General features: G+C 33.8%; 4 protein-coding genes and 1 long non-coding RNA gene across 6 annotated transcripts; all 5 read right to left on the bottom strand.

Annotated features, from left to right (window-relative positions):
* Window positions 1-537: 537 nt before the first annotated feature.
* On the bottom strand, window positions 538-1,763 carry LOC111793781 (homeobox-leucine zipper protein HAT3). The gene is made up of 3 exons (XM_023675819.2): window positions 1,332-1,763; window positions 956-1,035; window positions 538-860 (listed from the first exon to the last, which is right to left on the bottom strand). Exons 1-3 carry the CDS (start codon window positions 1,623-1,625, stop codon window positions 617-619), a joined length of 618 nt encoding a protein of 205 aa, XP_023531587.1. The 5' UTR covers window positions 1,626-1,763; the 3' UTR covers window positions 538-616.
* A 4,032-nt stretch (window positions 1,764-5,795) lies between these two features.
* Window positions 5,796-9,909, bottom strand: LOC111792171 (uncharacterized). Of its 2 annotated transcripts, XR_015420551.1 has the most exons (5): window positions 9,751-9,909; window positions 9,456-9,665; window positions 8,822-8,984; window positions 7,703-7,801; window positions 5,796-6,276 (listed from the first exon to the last, which is right to left on the bottom strand). It is a non-coding gene; the product is annotated as an uncharacterized LOC111792171 (long non-coding RNA). The 2 variants fall into 2 exon arrangements; XR_002814753.2 differs by having other exon boundaries at window positions 5,796-7,801.
* Window positions 9,910-10,296: 387 nt separating this feature from the next.
* LOC147793015 (uncharacterized) lies at window positions 10,297-12,126 on the bottom strand. The gene is made up of 4 exons (XM_087123340.1): window positions 11,834-12,126; window positions 11,346-11,680; window positions 10,942-11,183; window positions 10,297-10,407 (listed from the first exon to the last, which is right to left on the bottom strand). Exons 1-4 carry the CDS (start codon window positions 12,124-12,126, stop codon window positions 10,297-10,299), a joined length of 981 nt encoding a protein of 326 aa, XP_086979466.1.
* Window positions 12,127-16,186: 4,060 nt separating this feature from the next.
* On the bottom strand, window positions 16,187-16,973 carry LOC111792268 (uncharacterized). Its single transcript, XM_023673631.2, has 2 exons — window positions 16,608-16,973; window positions 16,187-16,504 (listed from the first exon to the last, which is right to left on the bottom strand). The coding sequence occupies exons 1-2, from the start codon at window positions 16,795-16,797 to the stop codon at window positions 16,383-16,385; spliced, it is 312 nt and encodes a 103-aa protein (XP_023529399.1). The 5' UTR covers window positions 16,798-16,973; the 3' UTR covers window positions 16,187-16,382.
* Window positions 16,974-21,755: 4,782 nt separating this feature from the next.
* Window positions 21,756-23,229, bottom strand: LOC111793702 (putative WRKY transcription factor 11). Its single transcript, XM_023675708.2, has 3 exons — window positions 22,617-23,229; window positions 22,398-22,523; window positions 21,756-22,271 (listed from the first exon to the last, which is right to left on the bottom strand). The coding sequence occupies exons 1-3, from the start codon at window positions 23,165-23,167 to the stop codon at window positions 22,094-22,096; spliced, it is 855 nt and encodes a 284-aa protein (XP_023531476.2). The 5' UTR covers window positions 23,168-23,229; the 3' UTR covers window positions 21,756-22,093.
* Between the last annotated feature and the right edge of the window lie 3,749 nt (window positions 23,230-26,978).

Raw genomic sequence — 26,978 nt, 5'->3', positions numbered from 1 at the left:
TTGGCGATGATTACAAGAAATATAAACACATAATTTGTTGACATGATATTTGGTCAAAGATTAGGTTCTTAAAATTCAAAACCCTTTTACTCTACCAACCCAAAACGAAACTCCATCATTCCCAATTTATATGCAAAAAAAATTATTTATTTAATTTATTATTATTATTTAATATTCAACAAAAGTCCAACTTTGATTTTAAAGTTCCCATTGTCAAAATTATTTGAGACCACAAGAAAAGAGAAATTATGGTCCAAAATGGTAATTTCCATGAAAAATATAAGCCAAGAAAATAAAAATTATGGTCCAAATTGTGCAAATTATAAAAGTTGAATTATTCAACCATTGTAAAATTAAATGAGAAGTAGGGGTGAAAAGACAAATTAGACCCCACTTATTTATTTATTTATTTATTTATTTATTATTATTATGTCTTAAACCCTATAAAATTATAGGAATTATGCTTAATTAATTCCTATTTAAATTCCTTCTAGTTCTTAATTAATTAATTAAAAAAAAGATTAGAAATGATTCATATAATAATCTAAAAAGGCTGTAATGTTATTGAGCTTAAATTATTGATCCCTTTTCCTGAACTAAAAAAAATGACATTAAATTATAGTGGCGGAGAGTTGGGCTCGGCGGCGGCGTTGGCGGCGGGTGTCCTGGTGATCTTGTCGCATGAGGGGCAAATTGTGAGCGTCGCCGCCTTGGGGAGCTGAATATACAACTGGGAAGCTCCGAGTTTGATGGATCTTAATTCATGCAACTCTTTCTTCAACCTCCGATTCTCTTCGTTCAGCCTCTCGCAGCATTTCTTCAAGAACTCGCAGTCCACTTCCGTTTGCTTCAATTTCGTCCTATTTTTTTTTTTAAAATTCAAACAGAGTTATTTATTTATTTTTTTTGAAGAAATTAATGTATTTATTTATTTATTTATTATTATTATTATTACCTTGCACGTCTGTTTTGGAACCAGACTTCCACTTGTCGTGTTTTGAGATTTAATTGGTGGGCAAGTGCCTGTTTCTGAGCCTACAAATCCATGCAAAAACAACAAAAATCAAATAAAAATCAAATTTTTGACACAAAAACGAAATGGGTATTTGAAAAAAAATGAAAATTATGAAAAATGGTGAAATGGGTATTTGAAAAAAAATGAAAATTATGCAAAATGGTGAAATGGGTATTTTTCAAAATTGAAAATTATGCAGAATGATGAAATGGGTATTTTTGAAAAATGAAAATTATGCAAAATGGTGAAATGGGTATTTTTCAAAATTGAAAATTATGGAAAATGGTGAAATGGGTATGAAAAAAAAAGAGCTTACAGGATTCAAAGTGGTGTGAAGTTTGAAGCTTTCTTCGAGCAAAGTGGCTTGTTCTTTAGAAAGCCGAAGCTTTTTTCTCTCTCTTTCACGTTCGGAGCCGAGGCTGTTGGTTGTGGTTGAAGAATTAATGGGCAATTCTTGCTTCGGAACCAGGGTGAAGGAGAGGTCAGTGAAGGATTTAGGGTTGTTATGATTACTGTTGATTTTCTGCATCTTTTTGGGGACGTATTCCCCAAATCCAGAGCCGAGGCTAAGGCCGAGCCTGATGTTGCAGAGGTCGTCTTGGTCTCCCATGGCGGATGTAGAGAGAGAGAGAGAGAAAGAGAGGGAGAGGGGATTAAGAGAGGGTTTGAAGGAAAGAGGTTTCGAGTTGAATATCAGTTATGATGATCTCCTAGGGGTTTTAATTATTATTGTGTTTATGAAGGAGTTTTTTTTTTTTTTTTTTTTTTTAATAATTATTATTTAATTTTTTAATTTGTAGAGAGAGAAAATAAAATAGAAGAGAGAGAATTTAGGGAATGAGAGAATAAGAATTTTTGAAAGAGTAAAGGCATGCGTTACAACTCTGACCCCTAACACCAAACCCAAATCTTCCTTAAATGCATTTCTCCACCCATATCCTTCTTTGACTTCATATATATAATATATACATATATATATATATATATATGTTAAATTATAATTTTTTATTTTTTTATTTTTATGTCAAAAATTTAAACTTTTTATGGATCTATGGGATACAAAATTATAATTTTAGAGTTACTCACGCATCAATTAATTTAGATATCTTTTAATTTATAATGATTTAGTTTCAATTTAAAAATTAGTAATTAAATAATAATTTCAAATATGCTAAAATTTAGAGACTAAATTATTAGATATTTGAAAGGGTATTTATTTAAGGGCGTAATAGTGATTTTGCATTTTTCTAAGCATCTTTTTGGAACTATGGATTTTTTTTTTCTCTCTTTATTGTAAAAAGTTTTGTTTATTTATTTATTTTATTGTATTTTATAATCTATTTTTAAAAACGTTTTAAAAGTTAAGAATAATAAATTTAAAAATATATATAATTTAGTTTTTGAAAAATTGGAGGTTACACCTTTTAAAAGGGTGTTAAAAGTTGGATAAAAGGAATTTTTTATTTTTTATTTTTTAAGATTCGTAATAATTGTAAAATAAATGATGAATAAATTAAATTACTCATTAAGTGTAGTTTAAGTTAAGTATCAATAACGAAAAAAATAATTATTATTATTTACTTCATTTAATTTTTTAAAATAAAATTTAAATGATTTAGAAAATTATAAACAAAATAGGGAGTTTCTCCAATTGATTTGTAAGCGTTTTCACATTATTGAGTTTGAAAAAAAAAAAAAAAAAACTGCCAAATTTAGGAGTTTTTTTCCTTTAAAAAATATATATATATAATTATATAATTATATAATCATCAAAATAGTCTCGATTCAAACCCATATTAAATTATAGTCAAGAACTAAGGAAGAAGAAGTCAAAATATGATCTCATTCGGAGAAATATTTGGTTAGAGTTTAATTAGGGTATTCATGAATTGGGTTCGATCCCATCAGATCAAAGATATTTTTTAGACTCAACCCAATTGTTCCGGTCATAAAATTTTCAACCCAAACAATTTTTATTAAATAATGAACCTAACTCAACCATAAATTTTTTTAGTTTAGTAACTCAATTTTAATATATATTTTAAAAAAATTATTTTTGAAATAGTAAAAGTTATTTTAAGAGGTGTTGGGAGAATAAATTATTTAAAATATTATTAAATAAAAAATAATATAGGTATATATGATTATAATAAGAAGATATATTTTAAAATTAATAAATTCAAGTAGAACCCATGAATCAATAAAATTCATAATAGTTTATCTCATTACTAATATTTAATATTCGTTCGAGATTATAATATCGATATAAAATATTTATATATTCTCAAATGTCGCAAAGTTACTTAAAAAGGAAAGTTGTTTAAAATATAATATTGAATGGTTTTTTTTTGTAAAGTTATATCTGAAAATATTCTTTATTCCATCGTATTATTATCGTTTATTGTATTTAAAATATGAAATATTCGAAGTTAATTTAAAAAAAAAAAAAAGAAAAAGAAATGTATTAAGATCTGCAACAGAAAAGGTCCGAAAGTAATAATGTAAAAAATATTATAACGTACGAAAATGGTATAAAAATTGAAAGATTTGACGTTTGGTTCTTGGACTATGATTTTTGGACCTTAATTATTCGATCTAATCACAATGTCAAATTATAAAAATAGAATATCCGAAATAAAGTTGGTAAAATTGAAAGCACTGCAAATAATAACTAATATAAGCATAACTTTAACTAATCAAAGCATATTCTTCCAAAAAAAAAAAAAAAAAAAAAAAAAAATCCTAAAATTAACACTTGAAAAGATTTCTATTTTTTTTATGATAACTATGATTTTTAGACCTTAATTATTCGTTTTAATCACAATACTATATAAATTAAAATACCTAAAATAGAACAATTCTGAAAATAAAAAAGCTAAAAGGGAATAATTACTTTTAACTAATAAATAAATATTCCCTAATTATACTCTAAAAAATAAACAATAAATAGTAAATGAATAAGAGCTTCATAAATTTGGTTTAAGGCATCAATATTATTAGTGGGTTTTATTTTATTTTTAACAATATTAGAAGTATTTACCATGTATTTTTGTAGGTAATTAATAAATTATGTGTATAATGTTGGTTAAAGTAAAATTAAGGGATAAGATTAAATCTATAAAATTTGGTTGGTCAAATTTTAAATCAGAATATTATGGGTTGAGATTTGATAATATTTGTTACTTTTTTAGGTTTATTTTCAACTAAACTTTTATATAATTATATTTAAACTTTATATAATTCTATTCTATTTTTCAATTTTAAAGGGTCACACCTCAACTTTTAAATTTATGTTTAACGGGTAAGCTATAAAAATGTTTAATATATTTAATTTTTTTTTAAAAAATTAATAACTAATTATTAGATATAAAATCAAAATTTATGTCTGATAAAATTTTAACCTAAATTTTAAACAACGATAAATATGTTGAAGTAACTATAAGATACAAAATAAAAAATTAAAGAGTCGTCGAACAAAAAAAATTAAAAAATTAATTTTACTTCGATTTATTAAACATAACATAAATAAAAATCAAAGGTCGGTTTTTTCTTTTTTTTTTTTTTTTGTCTTTTTTCACTCTTGAGGGAATTTTTTGACCACTAGCTTTTTACATTTGAAGGTTAAAAACATGGATTTTTACTGTGATATACTTGTTGATCGATCAAATCTTATTGTTGAATAAATTTAAATTCACCTTTTTTTTTTTTTTTTTTTTTTTTTTTAATTTTTACAATCTGTAGAGCTTAAGAATGTCATTTGTTTAATTTTTCTTGGGGTTTGAATCCTATTCTTATTCCCATACTTTTACTCTCAAACATCTATTTTAGTCCACAACCTTTGAATTAAAAAAAAAATTATTTCAATTTTTTTTTTCATAATTTTTAATGAATTATTTAATAGAAACCTAATGCAGGCTAAAGTAAGTGTTCGTAAAAAGTTCCAATTCAACTACACCAGTAAAGAGATTCAAATCATTTGATCTCTCTTGATCGAGAGTATACGGTTTAGCCCCTTAAACTAAACCCAAATTGACAATTCTATAATTCATTCTTTGTGAGATCTCACATCGGTTGGAGAAAAAAAATGAAGCATAATTTATAAGGGTGTGAAAATTTCTCACTAACAGACGCGTTTTAAAAAACCTTGAGCGGAAGTCCGAAAAAAGAAAGCCCAAAGAAGACAAATGTCTGCTAGCCGTGAGTTTGAGCTGCTACAAATGGTATCAGAGCTAGACACCAGGCGATGTGCCAGCAAGGAGGCTGAACCCTGAAGGGGGTAGACATGAGATGGTGTGCCAACAAGGACGCTGGGCTCCGAAGGGGTAGATTGGGGAGTCTCATTAGAGAAGAGAATGAGTACCAACGAAGATGGGCTCCAAAAGGGGGTATATTGTGAGATTCCACATCGGTCGGAGAAAAGGACGAGTGCCAGCGAGGACGCTGGGCCCCAAAGAGGGGTGGATTGTTAGATCTCACGGTTAATTTGGAGGAGAATGAAACATTCTTTACAAGGATGTGGAAAATTTTCCCTAGCAGACATGTTTTAAAAACCTGATGTAAAGCTGACATGTTTTAAAAACCTGATGGAAAGCTTCAAAGGAAAGTTCTAAAGAAAACAATATCTACTAATTGGACGATTGGATTCCTAGTACATCATTAAATTTAGAATCTATTAGTATATCATTAAACGGAATAAAGAACGCAAATCTTTCCAGAAACGGTCGACATCCATTTGTTATCAGATAAGTCTTGTCATTGGAGTAAGAAACTAGACTATCACTATCAGAAAATGATGAAAGTTCAAATTTCCAGATCAGAGGTGTTCACATTCATAGGAAGAAAACAAAAGGGAAGTCATGTCATGAAGCCTGGGTTGATGACACTTATATATCAGCTGATTAATTCACATTACCACTTCCCTTTCAAATCAATGTCACATGGAATCTCCAGTAGCCATTGGTGATGATGTTAATCATGCAAGAATCAATCATGCTCAAAAGCTGTAAAATGCACACCTCTTTCAGTTCCGTATATTTATTGCATACACACCACACCACACCACACCACACCACCATGCCTACCTCCTGCACCAAAATTCTCCCTGGCTTCACAAATTTACAAGCTTTACAACCTCGGCAATTAGATCTCACATATCCCAATAAAATTCGAAAAGTTTAGACCAAAAAATTGGTTATAAGTTGAAAATGACCGATAATTCTTACCCGAAAAAATGACAGATAAGACAACCCCATTGTAAGATCCTACATCAGTTTGAGAGGGGAACGAAACATTATTTACAAGGTGTGAAAACTTATTTTTAGCAGATACGTTTTAAAACCTTAAGGGAAATCCATAAGAAAAAGCCCATATGGGACAATATTTGCTAGCGGTGGGATTGGGTTGTTACAAATGGTATTAGAGCTAGACACCGGACGATGTACCAACAAAGAGGCTGAATTCCAAAGGGAGTAGACATCAAGTGATATGCTAGCGAGGACGCTGGGTCTTGAAAGGGGGTGGATTGGGGGGTACCACATCGATTGGAAAGGGAACGAGTGCCAGTGAGGATGCTGGGTGTCTCGGCCATGCTTGTCCAAGGCGTGTTGTCCATGGCCGCATGTCCGTCACATGCCGAAACCCTTGCCTTATACTAATTTACCGCTTTCTTTTACTTCTTTCATTCTTCAAGAGTGACGTTTCGGCGAAATCATGGCTACGTTTGGTAGACATGAAATACCTCAAAATGTACTATAGGGGATGTGACTAGTTGTCAAATTCTCCCTACCCGAAAAGTTATATACTCTATAAGCAATTGTTGTTGCATTTTTGCTTGCATGCAATACAACACCACTCTCAATCTCTCTCTCATCTTGCTTTCAAAACTCTTTTTCCAAAATCTCTCCCCCGTTTTCTAAAACTTTCTTTTCTAATCGGGGCCCGAGGCTTGAATATACATTGTCCAACTGTAGGCAACGTGATCCAAAGTTGGCTTGACTCACTTAGTGTTGAGAGTGAGTGCCGCACAATCGTCAAATCCGTTGCCAAGAAAAGGCGATTGTGACACTAGCCCTAAAGGGGTGGATTGTGAGAGCCCACATCAGTTAGAGAGAGGAACGGAGTATTCTCTCCATACCAAACGCGTTTTAAGAGGAAGTCCGGAAAGAGAAGCCTTCAAAGAAAACAGTATTTGCTAGCTGTGTCTTTGGGCCGTTACACCCATCAGCTAATCCAAACTTATCACTTGGGTAAAAATAGATCTAGAGACAGCGAAAAGATGGGGTTTTTTTCCACTTTTTTAAAACCAGAAAAGAAAATGCAGGATTTTATTTTCCTAAAATGGCATCGAGCATCTATTACCATGTAACTGACAGGATAAAGATAGGGGGGAGAGAGAGAGCCAAAGGGTAAAAACAGCGATGAACAATCTGGCCATGCCATGAGAGGTTCTGTTTGGCATGGAACAAACACGTGAAATTTCAACCAGTTAAGTCGGCTGAAAAAAAGGTAAATGGGTTGAAGACAGAGGCAGTTGTCTGGATTCTTGGTTGGTATTGTGTCTGTTTCATTCTGAATTAGCAACAAAATCATAAGCCTGGCCTATATATATTGCTGCAAACCCATCTCTTTCCATCCCAAGATAAGCTCATCTTTATTTTGGCAGACAAAGTCAAGAAATGAGATACTCACATTTTATTCAATGTTTCCTGCTCTTTACTGCCCTCTTCTATCTTCTTTCAGTGGATCCCTTTCATTCTCATCCTCAGACTTTCGCCTCTGAAGGAAGACCTGCAAGGAAGTACCTTGATACATCATTTTCTAACCCAGAACATGAATATCACAGAGTCAAGGTATGCTAAATTAATACTAACTTCTTTGATTTTGGCTTTTGGAATGGATTCCGCCACCCTAACATATGGATATTCCAAAATGCAGGATCATAAACAAGAAATTTCCTCCAACACACATGAATATGAAAAAAGTATCGAGGGTGCCGATGAACTTGTCTACCATATTGACTATAATGGGCCGAAAACGCATCCAAATCCACCCGATCATCCATAGCCATAGGCTATGTATCAACTTTCAAGATGACATGAGCTACTTATACATGTACTGCACTACAGACACACGTTTTTCTGTATAATCTATCAAATACTCTCTTTTATTCATGTAACAATTATGTTACAATTATATATACAATCTATCAAATGTCATGTGCTATGATCACAATAAGCACTTAAATGTGAACTCAACTACCATAGATCTTTGCGCACCCTGGAACTAGCAATGCAATAATTACAACTAACTTTAGGCTTTTACAAGTGATCTATGACGAGAATTAGCTTTGACATGAACACGAAATTATAAAAAAGCTCAAACGTAAAACGATTGTGATCATATATTACTTTCTTGGTTAAGAATCATCGTCGTACAGAATTAAATGATCATATGAAGGTTGTCACTATAAAACACTTGTATGAACACAAATAGCTGTCTGATTAACTCCCAGGGGTCCACAAATTCGAAGTCCAATTTTAGGAGGACAAAAAAAGGAGAATCCAACATGCATTATGGGCATTTGAACACAAATAACAATTAGAAGCATTGGGTCCAAAAAGCTGCTTGTGTCCCATGGAAACACCACAAGGTTCCATACTTTACTAAAAGCATGTTGGTCACAGCACATGACTTGCTCCCTAGAATGAAATCCGTATAATGACCTTTAATTGTTTAACCTTTCAAAACTTCATGCTAGTAACAGTCCAGACTTCTACATTCTACATATAAGCCCCAAAAATATCATACCTTTTAACGTTGGCCCCTAAAGGGGTGGATAGATCCTCTCCCTAACAGATACGTCTTTTAACCGTGAGGCTGACGGCGATACGTAACGGACCAAAACAGACAATATCTGACGGCAATACAAAAACACAATGATCACCGTATTGACTAGCCAAACCCAGAGAACCTGGAGGTGTCAAGTACATATCAGTACCTACAGATGGTTGACCAAACAGAGATTCTATAGCATTTGCAGTAGCAAAAATCTTCTTATACAGAAATTCCATGCCACACAGATCAATTGTATAACCTTGTTTAAAAATTTCTTCACATTTTCATGCATAACTTAACTTCAAGCCTGCATAAACGCAGATCTAGTAGATATTAAGTCCAGATATCCAAGAAAATACCCTGAGCTTGTATAGATGTTAGATTGATTCAACTATCATTCGCTGCACAAACCACCACACCATCGAATTGTATGTCGTATTAATCACAAAGTTCTTTCAATCATACTCTTTTCGTTTGGAATTGCAAAGATACAGTGTACAAAAGCAAAATCAAGAACATAATTAAGTTCATAGTTAAACCGATTTCACCATACGAGACAAATTAAAAAGGAAATCCAGAATTAGAGTCGATATCTATAAAAACTTACATAAGACACTCAATGGGAGAGACCTCTACCAACCTCCGCCGCCCAAACAACGCGGTGGACAAATCCATAACAGCAGTACAAGCAGCCAACGCAACTCTTCTCTTCGAATACGCAAAGGTCGCGATCAAATCTCTCACAACCGCATCATTCGAAGCAATCAGTTCATTTATACAGAGCGATATGATCGAACAAGAAGCGATTCCTGAGCGCCTGAAATGGGAAAACAAAGACAGTCAAAATCAAAAACCAACGAAAGAGTTAAATCCAAGGGCAGGTAAACGCATAGAAGGGTTACTCTGGAGGGATGGAGACGGCGGCGAGAAGAAGAGATAGAGAGTGGTAATGACATTGAAGTTGGATTGGGATTTGGATCGTCTCTTTCGTTAGGTTTTGGAAGAAGAGACATTGGCTATGGGCTACAAAGCTTCCTCGGCCACTCTGTTAGTGAAAGAGGGATTTATTGAATGATTAATGAGAAATTGAATTATGAAGAGCAAGAATGCTCCATATTTATACAGAGATAACAAAAGATATTCAGAAAATCTACCTAAAAATCTGCAGAAAATCTGGTAACAAACGAGTAAACAAATCAAAATAAAATCTAATCTAATCAAAACTAAATCAAATAAAAAACTAGATCTAACTCGTAACGGAGATTTAATTAGATACTAACTGACACCATTCTAAACAAATACGTGATCTTTAACACTCCTCCTTGTTTAGATGCTGTGAACTCCAAGCTTTTTTCTGAACACCCATCTTGGTCCAATTATTTTTCCTGTTTAGAGGTCGATCAACCAACTCTCAGATTTTGTTTTTCTCGATCACTGAAAGCTCCTCCTTAGACAGGTGCATCATCAACCAAAGCATCTTGTCGTTCATCTTTAGACTCTTCTAACATGCCAATAAAGATGCCAACTTCTGACTTTTTGTCAAGCTTATCACGCTTGACCTGTGGAATGTAAATGAAGCAAAGACACCCAAATACTCTAACGAACTTTAAAGAAGGTTTGTAACCATACCAAACTTCAAATGGTGTCAGGTTCTTTACAACTTTTGTTGAAATTCGATTTTGCAAGCACATAATAGTGCTTGCTGCTTTTCCCCAAAAACGTTTTGGAAGATCCTTCTCATGAAGCATGCATCTCGTCATCTCCATTATGAATCTATTCCTCCTGACACTGACGTCATTCTGTTGAGGAGTGTATGGTGCTGTCAATTGATGTTCAATTCCAGCCTCTTCCCAAAACCTACTAAAAGTTTCTAAAGTGTACTCCTTGCTATTATCTGATCTTATAGTCTGAATCAAGCATGCACTTTCATTCTTAACTTTGGCTTTGAATTTCCAAAATACACCCGCAACTTCTGATTTTTGCTTCAGCAAGAATATCCAACACATTCTCGTTAGATCATTAATAAAAGCAATGTAATAAAGATTACCATTTAATGATGGTGTTCGCTGAGGACCACAAAGATCAATATGAACCAGCTGCAGTTTTTTCGAGACTCTCCATGCCTGTTTAGGAAAGGGTTGCCTATGTTGCTTCCCAAAAATACAAGCACGGTAAGGAGGCATGTCATCATCAATGTCAGTGAGTTCTTCTACCAACTTCTTTGACTGCATCTGAACCAAACCTCGATGATGAAAGTGTCTAAGTCTTTTGTGCCAAATCTCAGTGGCACTAACTCTGGATATAAAGGCCGTCGGATTTAGAGCAAAGCTTTTTCCTTCCATTTTGACATTGAACAAGTCTTTGCCACTAGCATCTTTGATCAAGCACTGCTTATTCTCAAACAACACTTTATAGCCTTTATCAAGTAACTGACCAACACTTAAGATATTTTGATCAATTTTAGGCACAAATAAAACATCTGGAATAAATTTTGTACCTTCATAACTTGTTATAGCAACTGTGCCTTTACCCTTGACTTCCAAGTGTTCACCATTGCCAATCCTCACTCTCTTATCTTCTTCGGTGTCTCTTAATTCCTCAAAAGACTCCTTGTCATATGTCATGTGATTTGTGCACCCACTGTCAATCAACCAGCTCTCGCTTGATTCTTTGCTTGAGGAAGAAGTGACCATACACAATTGATCTTCTTCTTCTTCTTCTTCTTCTTCTTGATCAACTACCTGTGCATCTACTTCTTTCACCAGATCTTTGGCTTTGCAGATCACAGCTTCATGTCCAAGTTGATTGCATTTGGAGCAGAAGGCGTCAGGTCTTCTCCAACACTTGTATGGTGGATGACCTTTCTTCTCACAATGGCGGCAAGGTGGATAGAATTTTTTGAAACCTCCTCCTTTTGTCTTTTGATAATTGGCAGATGAATCTCCATACGTCAATTGATTTTTGAAATTTTTGTTGTTTTTATACCTGCGGCTATCTTGATGCTTAACAAGTAAGGCACCTTCAATCACCCCTTCTTGTCTCATAGACCTCCTTTGCTCTTGCGCTTGTAAAGCATTCAAGAGCTCTATAAGAGAAATCTTTGACAAGTCTTTGGTGTTCTCCAGAGTAGTAATGGTGGCTTCAAACTTCTCTGGAAGAGTGACTAGCAGCTTTTCAACGATCCTGGAATCATTTAATACAGAACCAAGCAATCTCACCTTGTTGGCGATGCTGAGAAGTCTGTCAGAATACTCTTTTACCGACTCTGACTCCTTCATCTTCTGCAACTCGAAATCCCTGATCAAATTCAGGACTTTCATTCCACGAATCCTCTCATCTCCTTCATATTCAGCCTTGAGATAATCCCAGATTTCTTTTGCTGTTTTGAGGGACATTATTCGCATGAAGATCATTTCAGATACAGCGGCAAATAGGCAAGCTTTTGCCTTTGATTTCCTTGTCTTCTTTTCCTTCTGTAATTTGATTTGTGCTACAGTAGGATTTGCTGGAAGCAAAGGGACCTCGTAATCCTCTTCTATTGCTTCCCAAAGATCCAAAGCCTCCAAATAAGTCTCCATACGAACTGCCCACATTTGATAATTGTCTCCATCAAAGACTGGTGGTGCAACAGCTGAAAAACTTGATTCTCCCATTTTGATCTCACAGATCCCTTAAGAAGATAGCTCTGATACCAATTGTTAGTGAAAGAGGGATTTATTGAATGATTAATGAGAAGATTGAATTATGAAGAGCAAGAATGCTCCATATTTATACAGAGATAACAAAAGATATTCAGAAAATCTACCTAAAAATCTGCAGAAAATCTGGTAACAAACGAGTAAACAAATCAAAATAAAATCTAATCTAATCAAAACTAAATCAAATAAAAAACTAGATCTAACTCGTAACGGAGATTTAATTAGATACTAACTGACAGCATTCTAAACAAATACGTGATCTTTAACAGCCTCCATTGACGCACCCTGTGATTGAATGAATTGCGAATTCCTTCAGCACAGAGTGTCTGGTCTTTATATACAAACGCTTTCTCGCGCGCAGCGAAGTTTCAGTACAAATTTAAAGATAATATCCTAAAATTCTCTCTTTTTTTTTTTTTAACTTTTTATATTATAATTTATAATTTAACTAAGAAAAATCTCTCTTTTTTTCTTCTTTCTATTTGTTAGATGAATTTTAGTTTGATTTTCAAATTAGTCCCTTAATTTTTGTTAACTAATGATTTTGGTATTGTCAATTATTTAAATCCATCATTTTTTTTTTAAATAAAAGGTTTAAATCTAAATTCATAAAAAACATAGATTTATTAAAATCAAATAGGTTAAGTGTTGTATATTTCCATTTCTTCTTTTTAGAAAAGATTAATAAATATGTAAAATAAAATGATTCCAACTTCAAATCCTTTACCTCAATTAAACATGTTTTAGGTCGAGTTCAACTCCCATTCGAGATTAAAAACTGTTGTTAAGATCTTGTCTAAATTCTTGTGTGTTTTCTTTTTAATTCTCTTATAGTTAAAACATTGTTAAAACGTGGATTATGTCGGTGTGATGATGATTATTTAAGAATATCAGTGCAAGGAACAACATTCACAAACACAAGCATCTTCACTCGTAGAAGTATCAAACTGTCAAAGTCAAATGAAAATATCATCCTGTCTCCTTTAATGTTTCAAGTGGAATAGGATTAGACTAAGTAAGAAAAAAGATCTAGATGATTGCAAAACAAAGGTGGCTCGTTATCTAAACGATGCTTATGTCGACATACATTTTGATATACTAAATTGGTGAGATTAAATTTACTCGATTCAAGATTCTCCATAAATCTCTTGATAATATTGAGAGAAGAAATTGATCAAGATAATAAATAATGTTACTGTAAAACTTCCAAATTTATTTAATTTATATTGGGTAAACTATCACATTGAAAAAAGAAGTAAAACAGATCCAACAGGTATGGGTGGTTCAATTTTGTATTAACTTAGCATCGCACATCCATGTATGGATATATTAAAAAAACAAACGAACCAAACCTATTCGGGTTTATGAATGTGAAAACTGACCCAGATCGGGTCAGTTCACATAATAATAATAAGAAGAAAGACGACCCGACCCATCCCAACCCAGTTGCACTTCCTACCATAGTTTGCCTCAGCAAAACTCCAAATACACCTATGGTTTAAAAGTGAAATCTTTGTAATGTACTAATGAATGAATGCTCAACTGGCATACATACTGGTATGGACTACCTGCATGGTGAACGGAGTGTCCCAGCCCCTGGATTCATGGCCTCAATACCAGTGGTTTCAAAATTGACTGAAAATGGGATTCTTGCTTGAAAATTAAAGGACAGAGAATTCCAAATGACTCCATTTAAATTTCAATGAGAACCCTTTTCCAGTCCAAATGCCTCGGTGCATCAAATTTGTACTGCATTCAATGGTTTAGGAAAGACCAACCCCCCCACCAACGAGATACTTAACTCCTCCAACCACCTTCCAGATGCATCTAAACATGGGGGCAGGCATATTATTGAAACAACTACGAATATAAATTTGATTGACAATGCCACAAAACTAACCCATTAAAGTGTGTAATTAATTCTAGCAGATACTTAACTCCCAATACTTTTGGTACAGATTCTTTACAAAGCTCCTTACATTGATCTAGCAGATAGCTTACTAAAGGATTAAGAGAACACAGAGGCTAAAGAATGGGTATCTCCGACACTCGAAAGGAGACTTGATCAGGAAACACTCGATATCGACCATGTCGAATGATAGAAAAAGGATATGCTTCATTCTCACTATCATCATCAAGGTTCATCAATGGCCTAGTTAATTGAACAGCACAAGGCAACCGTATATGGTCTATATCCTCTACTCCTTGAAATAAATAATGCACTAATGAGGGTGTGAGAAGTGCCTACATCAAATGTGAGCAATGAGGCTAAGAAGGGAGGGGGAAGATCGCATCAGAAGCTCCACCATCAGAAATCCCTAAAAATTGATTCTAAAGATGAAAAGATCCTACAAGCTAAAGCCATCAAGGAGAACTTTATAAGGCTATAAACAGGCTATTTTTCTTCAAACAACAAAGCACATCAGCAATTTTGAAGGCTATAGACTTCAAAATAAAGCACTAAACCGTTATTCTTGTACTAGGAAAACTAAATATCCAGGAGAATAGCTAAACCAACCATCATGTAGGCCTGCTGAATGGAGAGTCGTGGATGGGTGATTTCGCCAAACAAGAACAACGGTGATTTCTAGCCATATCCTGAGTGAGTTTGTGTTTGTCCTGTCCTACAAAGGAGGCATTATTGAGATTTGATCAATCTTTTCGGAAAAGATAAGCAAAAACTCAAATAAGAGGGAAAGGAAAATGATTATGGTTTATGTTCTCAATCTATGACGACACCTAACTGCAACTGCATCCTCCATGCTGGCTCTTTCAATACCAACATGCTCAAGTAAATTCAAGGCCAAAAGATCCACCCGACCAAGAGGTTTCTAACCATCAAGAACATTAGGATAGAAAATAAGATGTTTGTATAATTGAACTAGCTTCAATGCTTTCGTCCACGATTTTATTATACTGAGGTTGTTTCTCCCAATTCATCTCAGCTCACCTCAAGGTCATCCAATAGTATAGCTAAATTTCCTTAGTATTTCAGTCTTGTACAAATCAGAAAATAATGGAACACAAAAGATCTAGAAACGTCTAGTTTTAAGGGGGGAAAAATGCCAGTAACTGAAGAATGAGAATATTTCCCAAGGACAGAACTTGGGCTTCTAATTACCATTGTCTTCATTTTCTTTTCATGCCAACAAGTCCTTTCACAAAAACAATAGACTTCTCGCAACCTGCATATTACTCTACAAAGTGTCTCAAAGACCAAGAGAATAAACACAACAAATCTATAATGCTAATCTCATTCATCAACCAATAAGGGGACAAGCAATGGGCAGCGACAAACGGACAGCATTCTGGATGTCAAAGTATCAACTAATTTCCAGAAGATAGATATCAAACTGATATAAAATTCATAAAAAAACAAGAATAAAATTGAAGTGCATTTAGAAAGTGGATACCTCTTTAATATTTCCAAAGCTAGGTAAGTCCTGGAGAGACTTGAATCTGGCTAGATAAATTGAAATCTGTATTATTTTTTCACATTATAGACTCGAATTTGTTCAAATCAACAATCAAACTAGAGCAAGAAAGTAATGAAACTTCAGATTATATAGATAAAAGACTCGATTATACTCCGAAATTCGCCATGTATATTGAAACGCCTGTAGGAACGACGACTAGGAAGTAAAGCTTAAAGAAGAATAACTATGTCGATAATGCACAACTCAAATTCACATACAATCCTTCACACTCCATCGATAGTAAACAGATAGTGTTAGTTGTAGTCAAAGGAGAAGCGGGAGGGGGAACAGCGTAGAGAGTGAAGAAATCTGGAGAAGAAAATATGTACAAGTGTAGAGAAGTGGTTGGACTTGGAGGATTTAGACAGGCGGTATGTTGGAGAAGGAGAAACCCTTGTAACCCTTGTACGCATAGTAAGCAATCCGCGTGTAATAGAAACCCGGAATAAACAAGAGAGCTCCCAACAACGAGAAGAACACCCCTGAAAATCATCAAGAACAAAGCAAAACTTATTAACATTCGAACTAGGGCAAAATTAGAAGAAGAACACAAAGCAGACAAAAAAAAAAAAAAAAAAAAAGTACCGTGAGCACGATCACCACCGACTCGATTACTGGCCATGAAGATACCAACGATGATTCCAATCATTCCAAAAAAGAGAAGAGAAACAGCAAGAGCGATCTCCTTGATAGGAGGCCGATTGTTGACGGTGAAGGGAGAATCCATCATAATGTCTTCGTCTGTTATCGAAAACGCATGGTCCACGTACGCCATCTTTCTCTGTAATAAACGGAGATCTAGGGTTGAAGGAAGAAGAAGGTGTTGAAGCTTGGATCCGCAGAAAAATAGGTGCCGGGATTTGGTAGAGAAATCGGCGGCGACGACGGTGGAATTTTGTTTTTTTGAAGCAAAGAGACGCCTACCTGTTTTTGACTCCGCGAGGAGGTGGAGTGAAAAGAAAGGCGTAAACTTCCACGTCAGCGTCAGTAAAAGCTTTATAATTATCTTAATTAATCCTAAATTAGAGTTTTAAGTTTATATATATATAATTATCTTTTCTTCTTTTTTTTTTTAATTTTTTTTTTTGTCCGATTTGGCCCGATACGAACTCAGGGATTCCTAACCCCACCGACTTTAATCCACAAACTCGACCCACTTCTCGACTCACCCAATTTATCTTTTCTATGGAGTTCCATCCATCGACGATGTGTCGGGATGCTTTACAAGGTTTCTCTTACGATGGAACTTTGAACTTCACTAGTAGTTCAACTTTCATAATCCCGTCAATAAAAGGAAAATCTACTAATTCCATCGTTTTGAAGTTTTTGACGCTACTCGTATTGAAGCTTTAGCAAATCGACCTTCCATTATGAACTTTCTACCTCGGCATTGACCAAGACTTTCTGCTGCTTATTTTTTCTTGATTATGCTTCACAAATTTGAGCTCCTCAACAAATTAATCGATTGCTATGGTTTTGACCTTGCCTCGATCATGGTGGGACCGACCTTGACTTTAGTTCTAACTTCTCTAATCGTAGCGTTTTGTTATTGTAAGGCTAATGATTTGTTATCGGTTGTTTTGGCTAACTCTACTTTATTTTTGATCGTGTTGCTTCCTTCATTCGTCCCCCTCCCTCACTCCCCACCCAAGTTCAACCTTCGTTCGTTGTCTATTAAAAGTTTGTTATCAATATCAACCATATCCTTATCTATTAAGGATTTACCTTCGAGCGATCTCAACCAAAGCCTGAAGCCTAACCACACCGTTCCTTTTGCTTCCATTGAACTTCTAAATTAGGTCAAATAGGGTTAGGAGTAATTTGAATTAGATTTCTCCGAGGGTTTATTAGGTCGTGGCTACGCCAAGTACATACTGAACTCGAACTAACTCAACTTTAACCGAGGCAAGCTTATCCGTAGATAGATGTGAAACAAAGTAATTAATTAAAATAAAAGATTTAATTTAAGTCTTAATTCTTGAACTTTTTTCATGGAATCCTCAAACATCAATGATAATATTATAAGATTCATGAATTCAATTAATAAAAACAGTAACATAAATGACATTAATCATTTCAAAAGTGCAATGGTTGCTATCTACCAAAAATTCAAAAAGGATGGATAAAACCCTTTTTGAAAGTGTATGAAACCTCTCCATAACAGAGCGTTTTAAAATTTTTGAACGAAAGTCCAAAAACAAAAGTTTAAAGATGACAATATCTACTAACGATGAGCTTGGGCTGTTACAAATGGTATCAGAGCCATGTACTGAGTGATATGTCAGTAAAGAGGTTGAGTCCCGAAGCGGGGTGGACACGAGACGGTGTGCCAGCAAAAGACACCGAGCCTTGAAGGTGAGTGGATTGGGAAATCCCACAAAGCCCGCTAGCAAGGACGTTGGGCCCTGAAAGGGTGTGGATTGGGAGATCCTACAAAGCTCATTGCAAATGGTATCAGAGACACACACTAGACAATGTGTCAACGTGGAGGTTGAGCCCCGAAGCGGGGTAGACACGAGACAGTGTGCCAACAAGGAGCTGAGCTCTAAAAGGGGTGGATTGGGAGATCCCACAAAACCTGTTGCAAATGGTATCAGAGACACACACTGAGTGATGTGTCAGTGAGGAGGCTGAGCCCCGAAGCGGGGTGGACACAAGGCAGTGTGCCAATAAGGAAAAGTCCAAAGAAGACAATATCTACTAGCGGTGAGCTTGTGGTGTTACATTCTTCGAGAAAATATCAACTTGAACAAGATATCATTACTTCCAAGGATGATGAACTAAAAAAAACTAATCTTTAGGAGTATATAATTCAAACTCTACACAGCCATGCTAATCAATGGAAAAGATTTTGAACAAATTAGAAAGAAGAAGAAGAAGCATAAATGAGAGAATGTTAATAGTACAAAGATCACGTGGAAATGGATTTGATCTTCTTGGAGGGAAATTGAAGCTCAAAATACACACACTTGAGATCTTGAGGAGCTTCAAAGAACGACCGCGGTTGAAAGTTCAATTTTCTTCGAGGAGGTCGAGGTTTCTTCGGCGCCGGAGGACATTCCATGGTCGGCTTCAGGCGGCTGCCGGCGGCTGTCGGAGTCTGGCATTCTTCTGGTTGTTGTTCTTGAAAATCTCTTCTTTCTATGGGGATTTGAAGGGATGGTGTTAATCTTAAAGGGGTAAGTGGCCGGAATTCATCCATAACCTCCATACCCATTTTGCAGAAACTCAAATTGTGGGGTTCCTCTCCTTCTCCGGTGATCCAGGTTTTAATGGCGGAAGGAGAGAGAAAGAATGAGAGAGAAAATGGCGTGCTAAAGGCAATTGAAATGGTGATGATGAGAGGTGCTGAAAGAGAGACAGATATGTGAGAGAGACGTGGGTGGGGGCGATGTAATTCGGTGGGATAGAGAGATCATGACTCTTTCTTTTTTGGTTCAACCAAAATAGATGGGGTTTGGAGAGAGAGAGAGAGAGAACCATTGTCTTAAGTTTTCATCGACCCGACACTGCAACGCGGGTAGTTTATCTTTTAAAGACTAATCGAGGTTTGTAAAGATTCCATTCGTGAGTGTAATGGTATGAGCTTGTGTTGATCGAACAAACACGAAAGTCTGCTATAATGATTCAAGTGAAAGGGTTTTATGTAATAGCTCAAACCCATTACTAGTACTGTCCACTTTGGTCATTTATGAATTGTCTTTAGCCTCACGGTTTTAAAACGTGTCTGATAGGGAGATGTTTCCATACCCTTATGAGTAACGGTGGACCCAGCATTCTTATTGGCATACTGCTCGGTGTCTGGCTCTGATACCATTTGTAATATCCCGAGGCTACTGCTAACAGATATTGTCCGTCCTCACGATTTTAAAACGCGTCTGTAAGGGAGAGGTTTCCATACCTAATGAGTAATGCTTTGTACCAATGTGGGATCTCACAATTCATTCTCTTAGTGACCAAATGTCCTCACAAGCATGGTGCCTAGTGTCTGGCTCTTATACCATTTGTGATGGCCCGAAGTCACCACTAATAGATATTGTTAGTTTTGTCTTGTTACATAACGCTGTCAGCCTCACGATTTTAAAACACGTAGAAGAGGTTTCCACACTTTTATAAGTAATGTTTTGTTCTCTACTCTAACCGATGTGGGATCTCACATTCTATCTCAATGAATCAAAAGTACGTAAGAATAACAAATTAATAACTCCCCATAGTTCTTACCGACGAAGTTGTTTGGCACCTCATGTCGACTCATCTCATCCTAAACTTAATTAATTTAGCTCATAATCACGTGTTTATGTAAGAACTTATCTAGATTGTCGACCAAACAAACCCTTAAACTTTTGAGTTCGATAACGACATAACGAACAAAGACGAAAACAACAATGATAATGGAAGGTTGGAGAAGGAGTGATGAGAAATGAGACAAAAGATAAAAGAAAGAGATAGAAATGGAAGAAAGGGCAAAGCCAAAGAGCAGCCTTTAACCTGACTGATACGCACACGACCAGTAAATGAAGGTTCTTCATCTGCTTGTCTCTATTATGCTTCCACTCATATCCATGGCCATCCCCTCATCTCTTCCAGTCAACTCATAATTTATACGACCGTATAACCGAAACCCTAACCAAAAAAACCCTAATCAGACGGAAAAGTTTGGGTCGTATCCGCACGATCATTAGAGAATCAATGGTAGCTAAGGTGAAAGATATAATTATAGGGGTAAAACAACTAAACGACGAAAAGGAAGCCTTTCACTCCATTGAAACTTACGAAAGGAGCTTTGTGGAGCTCAAAGAGTAGTTACGTACGACATACGTGTATATCATTAAGGCAAATTGAGATCTTTGAAGTGTCCACTACAAGTCGTTCTCGAATATGAGAATCCAATGCGATTCAAAGAGAAAGAAACTAAATTAAAATATATAATTTATACAAATACCAAATAATTTTTATACACAATATTATGTTGAAGGAGACCGTTAAAGCATCCTATGAAACTTGTCCATTTCTTTTCAACGGTTTAACTGAATTTTAAAATTTTCAAACTATACTAAAAAAAAAAATCATTTTTTGTAATAAAAAAAATATCGTAGAGATGAAATCCCGAAAACATTATCGTAAAAAATTAAGAGTTATAATCATTAATAAATTCCATACGATCTTTTTTTTTTTAATCTCGATATATATTTGAATTCTTAACCGAACTTCAAAAATTATGTTTTTTTTTTTAAAAAAAAAATACATATATGAAAATAAGGTTTATAAGGTAATATTTCTAAATTAAAAAATAATAATAATAAATGACGTCACCTTTAAAAGTCCAAATCCTAATGGAAGGGCCCAACTAGAAGTCTAAATTTTCAAAGGCCCATAACATCTTAAGCCCAACAAAGGAATAGTGACGTGGAAAATATAATTAATTAAGTTTTTCTTCTAAAAATAAAATTTAAAGTGCTTTTAATTATTTTAAATATATGACTAAATGCATGGTTTTTTTTTAAATATTTTTAATTTATGAAAAAACACTTTTAAAAACAATACAAATATTGCTTATTTTTGAAATATATGTTAAATGTGATATTTAATTCAACTAAAAATGGGATGTTTTGGAAATATTTTAACATATATTTTATTTTTCCTTGTTGACCTAAAATTTAAAAAATTGTAAAAAGGAAATTTATAATAAATATATTTTAAATTGACAGCTAAAATGAAATTAATATGAAGCTATAAATTTCCAACCATGTATAGTATTATTATAACCTTTTTTATTAAATAAAAAAATTAAGTAAAAGTCCAATCATGTGGGACCCGTATCGTGACCGTCAAATTAGCTTTCAACTAAATATAATACCAAAAAAACCCCTTTCTTTAATCAAAATTACATCGATACCCTTCCACCATGAAGTCTTCTAGAGATTCGACGTGATTGTATCTTGCTTTGACTTTCTGAACAAGCCAATCGTTTCGGGTACTCCGAGGCTAAGTTTGACTTTATCAAAGATTTGACTTTTGATTCTCGAGTCACAGCCCAATCGGTAGCGTTGAAACCCCGACAAGTTTGTCATTCAACACGTCTGGGAAACGAAACCCACGCTGGCATCGGCCACCGCTCTCGGCACCGTGGCCGGCGGGTGTCGGTGATCTCCGTCGTAAGTTACGACGAGCATCGCCGGATCATCGCGAGCTCTTTCAACTTTTTTCCTCGCCGGACATCCTTTGACGGCGCTGCATCTGTAATAACCTCTGCAAAAGAAATCCAAAAAACCATTAAAATTAATTCTTTTATGTTATGAAAATTACCCAAATTAATAATTTATTTTTATTTTATTTGATTAAATCTTGAAATTGAAGATGAAATTTAGAATATACCTCGGATACGGCGAGCCTTTGATGGGCTTTTGGCCGTACTTTCTCCAAGAATACTCGTCGGAAGGTATCTCGGCGATTTTAGAACTGATCGCCGGAACTCGTACGATCTTTTTCACTCCCGATTTCCTAAATAAATCAAATTCAAATCCAAATTAACAAAACCCAGATTTGTAAAACAAAGAATTTCCCGTTTCAGATAATTAATCGCAAAATCGGTACCTTCGCTTCGCGCAGTGACACTCCTTGGAATTGATCTTGCAACCAAATCTAGGGCTATCATCGCACTTTCTCTTCGCCGACAGGGGCGGTTTACCGGAGGAAACCGCCGGCGGTGGCGGCGTGAATAGTGACAGACCAAGCTTTTCGTTGGAAACGCTGCCGTCGCCGGTGATCGTGGACATGAGAGACGACGTCGTAGTGGACTCAGTCGGAGTCTTGGAATCGGGCGATTTAAGGAAGTCAATAGTGGAGGAACTGGGAAGTGGATCGAGAGAATTGAGAACGGAAACAGAGGAATCGGAAACAGAGGAAGAACCGCGACGGAACCGAGCGTGGCCGGTGCGGTTGAGGAGGGAAATGAATCGCTTGAATTTGGAGACGGTGAAATCGGTGACTTGAGAGCAATCGAGATCGGCGATTTTTTGAGTGGGTTGTTGTTTGGATAAGAGACGGATTAGATTCTCCATGCTCTGTAAACTGGCGGAGGCGGCATCTTGGATGGCGGTTTGGTCGTCAATGGTGGCCGGAAACGCTGCGAGGTCGACGGCCATGGGATTAGAAGATAATCGGAATCTGAGAGAAGTGGAGAGGGTAGGGGAGAAGGGGAGAAAGAAAGACGGTTTTTTATAAAAGGAAAAGGAACGAAAGTCAATGGATATTTGGTCAACGCAATTAGTTGAATAAATATTTATTTATTTTCATATTTGTGGAAGACAGACAAGATAAAATAAAAAAATAATAAAAAAGTCTCCTTTTCAAATTATTAGTTTTTACTAAAATTTAAATTTTTATTATAATATTTAGATTGGGTTAAATTGTGAATTTAAATTTATTATTTATTTTTGACGTCATTATAAACTCCAATTCAAGTCAAGTTGTGCAGGCCAAGCCTTCGAAAGTTCGCCTTTTGTTTTGGTCAACCTTGACAATTGCCAAAGTCGAGGGGTTTCTTTTTTTTTTCAATTAAAATATTTGTTTTTTTATTTTAATTTTAAATTGGAGGTCTTTGTTAATTTGCTTCTAGAAGAAGTTGAAATTTGACTTACCTTAAGTAAATGGAAATTTTCTACTTTTAAGATTTTATAAGATTTATTACGTGTAACAGATATTGTCCTTTTGACTAGTTATGTATCATCGTCAGTCTTTCTCAAACCAATATGGGATCTACTCCCTTCGAGGCGTACTGTAGCTCAAATCTATTGCTAGCAGATATTGTCTGCGTTGGTCCGTTACGTATTGAGATCTCACCTTTAATATTTATAAATTTTCAATTTTACGTCAAATAAATTCGTAAATTTTATTTATTAATTTATTTAAAATTATTTTATAATGCAAGTGGGGATGGTATGAAAAAAAAGTGAATATTGCATAAAGGAGATGACTTTACATCGCATGCACATATTCTTAATCATTAAGTTCAAACAGCACTAAAGGAACCACCGAGAAATTAAACAAAAAAATTTAAAATAATATTATAAAAATAACAAATTGCCAAATGCGAAAAAACTGAAATTAATTAATTTCCACCTTTAATCTTATAAGAAAACAGCTTGCCCCAAAAATAAATAAATATTTTTTATAAGGTCAATGGCAATTATGTAATTAGCATCCTATAAATTAATTTAATCAAGTGGGTTTTTTTAATTTAGATTATTAAATAATTGCATGGAAGTTAACGAATGCTATGTCTAAACTACCCCTGATTTGGTTGAATTCGTTATAAGTTTAGGAAAAAAATCACTGAGAGATCGACCCATAAACAATGAAGGAGAGAAGATACCTCGGGTCAATGTGCCCCTAATTCGTGCGATTTTGTCTCTGTTTAGATTGATCCCTTTTTGACCTATTTCGAAAAGGAGTAGACGAAAAAACCTAAAAAAGTTATATAAATGTGAGATCTCGTAACGGTTGTAGAGGGAAACAAAGCATTTTTTATAAGTGTGTGAAAACCTCTCCCTAGTAGACGCATTTTAAACTGTGAGGCTGACAACGATACGTAATGACAATATCTACTACCCCTACGATAGACAAGCCCAACCAGACTAACTTAGTTGCAAGAAAGCCCTAAATTTTAATGGTGTAGAGACAAAAGAGAGAACGGGGGCGGCTAATTAGGTGAAACGGTTGACCTACTAGGTTTAGGTATGACAAGTGAAGGATATAAAACCATATGTTAAAATTTTAAAATAAAGTTTTTATAACGCACATGCAAGAAGTAACTCAAAGTGTTGACACACGTAAACCTAGACTAGATATTTCTACTTTCCAAACTTTATTATTTTTTTAAATTTTATTATTATTATTATTATTATTTTCCTGTCCACGATATTAATATTTAATTAGTTTTTCCTAATATATTCTATTCTATTAAATTACAAAGTCAACTTATTCTTTTTTATTTTTCTTTCTTCACATCAATTTGAATTTAATCACAAAAATCACAATAAATATTTATAAAAAAAAAAAGGCTCCATATATTTAACGTGCTATTCCGATTTAAAATTTGAGATTAAAAAAAAGAATATAATATTATATATTTTAATTAAAAATGTATTATTATAGGTAAATCATAAAAATACCTTTAAATTTTTTTAAAAAATAAAAAAAGTACATTTAACACAGTACCATGTTTAAAAAATACACATAATATTTCAGTAATTTTTTGGAGTAATATTAAAATATTTGTAGATAATTTATGAGGTGTAAATAGACATTTTTGTCCCCATATTAACGCTTCAAACATTTAAATCTATTTTAGACAAAATACAAAATTTATGAATATTTTTATTAATTTAAATAAATAAAATATTTAAGAATCCCTGAAGAAAAAAATGTTAAATTTAAAAATAAAAAGTTAAATATGAAAGTATGTTTCCACTAATAATATTCTCCACTCTTAATTTAAATCCTTAACGCATATATTACCTTCTTAAAAGTCAATTATGGAATCGGATTTAAGTAGAAAAATCTTATTTAGTGACTTTGTGGAATATGAAAATTCCAAACCTTTGATTTGACTAAAAGCATAAATTTTTAAAACTATATATAAAATTATTCTATTAAAAGTCAATTTTTTTTTAAAAAAAGTCAACAGTTGATTTGATTAAAAGTCTACATTATGGAGGTGATTTTATTCTTTTTTTTTTTAAGAATAATTTTTATATTCTGTTTAAATAAACAAATAGATATTGTTTTTAAAATGCCATAAATTTCTTTATTTGATATCGTCTTTTATACACATTTTTGAAAAAATATTAATTCATTTTAAGCATTTTCCATATTTTTTTTAATTATTTTTTAAAATAAATTATAAATTACACCCTTTTCATTTTACTCCTTATTACCTATTATTCTCTCCGTATTTTATTATTTTAGACATTTTTTATAATATTTTTTTAGAATACTGTGAAAAGGGGAACAAATTATTTTTTTATAAAAATATGGAAATCTCTGCTCAGCATATGTGTTGTAAAACTGTGAGACTGAGTGATACGTAATAGATTAAAGTGGACAATATCTGCTCCTAGTAAGTTTAATGGGCCTTTTGGACTTCACTGAATCCATTTGGATCGGGTCATTCCTTTTCTTCTTTGAAAAAAATATATATGAAACAGAAAATGGCATTAAAATATTTATATGAATATAAATATCTAACATTTTTTTAACTAAAGACGAGACAAAGAATATATTCTCTTTCTATTTATCTTTAAAATAAATAAAAAAAACATATTATTTTATTTATTTATTTTGAAATAATCAAATCACAAAAAAGGTATATCTTCCTCTATATAAATTGAAGGATAAAATGATATAATATTTAAAAATATTATTAAATCTCAAGTGTGAAAATATTAACAAAATTTGAAAAAAAAAATAGAACATTAAATTTGTACCTTGTTTTATGTGCAACCTGCTCTCCTTCTTCTCCATTAAATTCAACGGTCTTATTATGTTTGAAATATCAACATATCTTTATAGGTATTTACAAAATATCTTACTTTCTTCTTATGGTATTAAGTCAAAATGATTTATTATTTATTATTTTTAAGTATTATTTTAGTTTCTACTAAAAAAAATATAATTTTATGGTGTGCACAAATAAATGAGTGGTACATGAACGACGAACTGAAGTCAAACAAGAGTGATTTTGAGAATATAATGATTAAGAAAGTTTTAAAAGAATTGGAAGTCACTACTTATACCAATAAGACGCACTTTGTTTTCGATGACTCAATTATAGAAACTCCGTGATTAAGACTGTTTTACTTGAGAAATTCTATATTGGGTGATCTCCGAGTAGTTTTCTTAGGAGGCATGTGAGTGAATATAACAAAACATGTTGGAATGACTCATTAAACCCTA

Source organism: Cucurbita pepo, chromosome 4, assembly GCF_057944985.1.
Source record: "Cucurbita pepo subsp. pepo isolate OVF chromosome 4, ASM5794498v1, whole genome shotgun sequence".
Lineage (NCBI taxonomy): Eukaryota > Viridiplantae > Streptophyta > Magnoliopsida > Cucurbitales > Cucurbitaceae > Cucurbita > Cucurbita pepo.
Note: the sequence above shows the minus strand (reverse complement) of the source record. Positions and strands in the feature narration are given on the sequence as shown.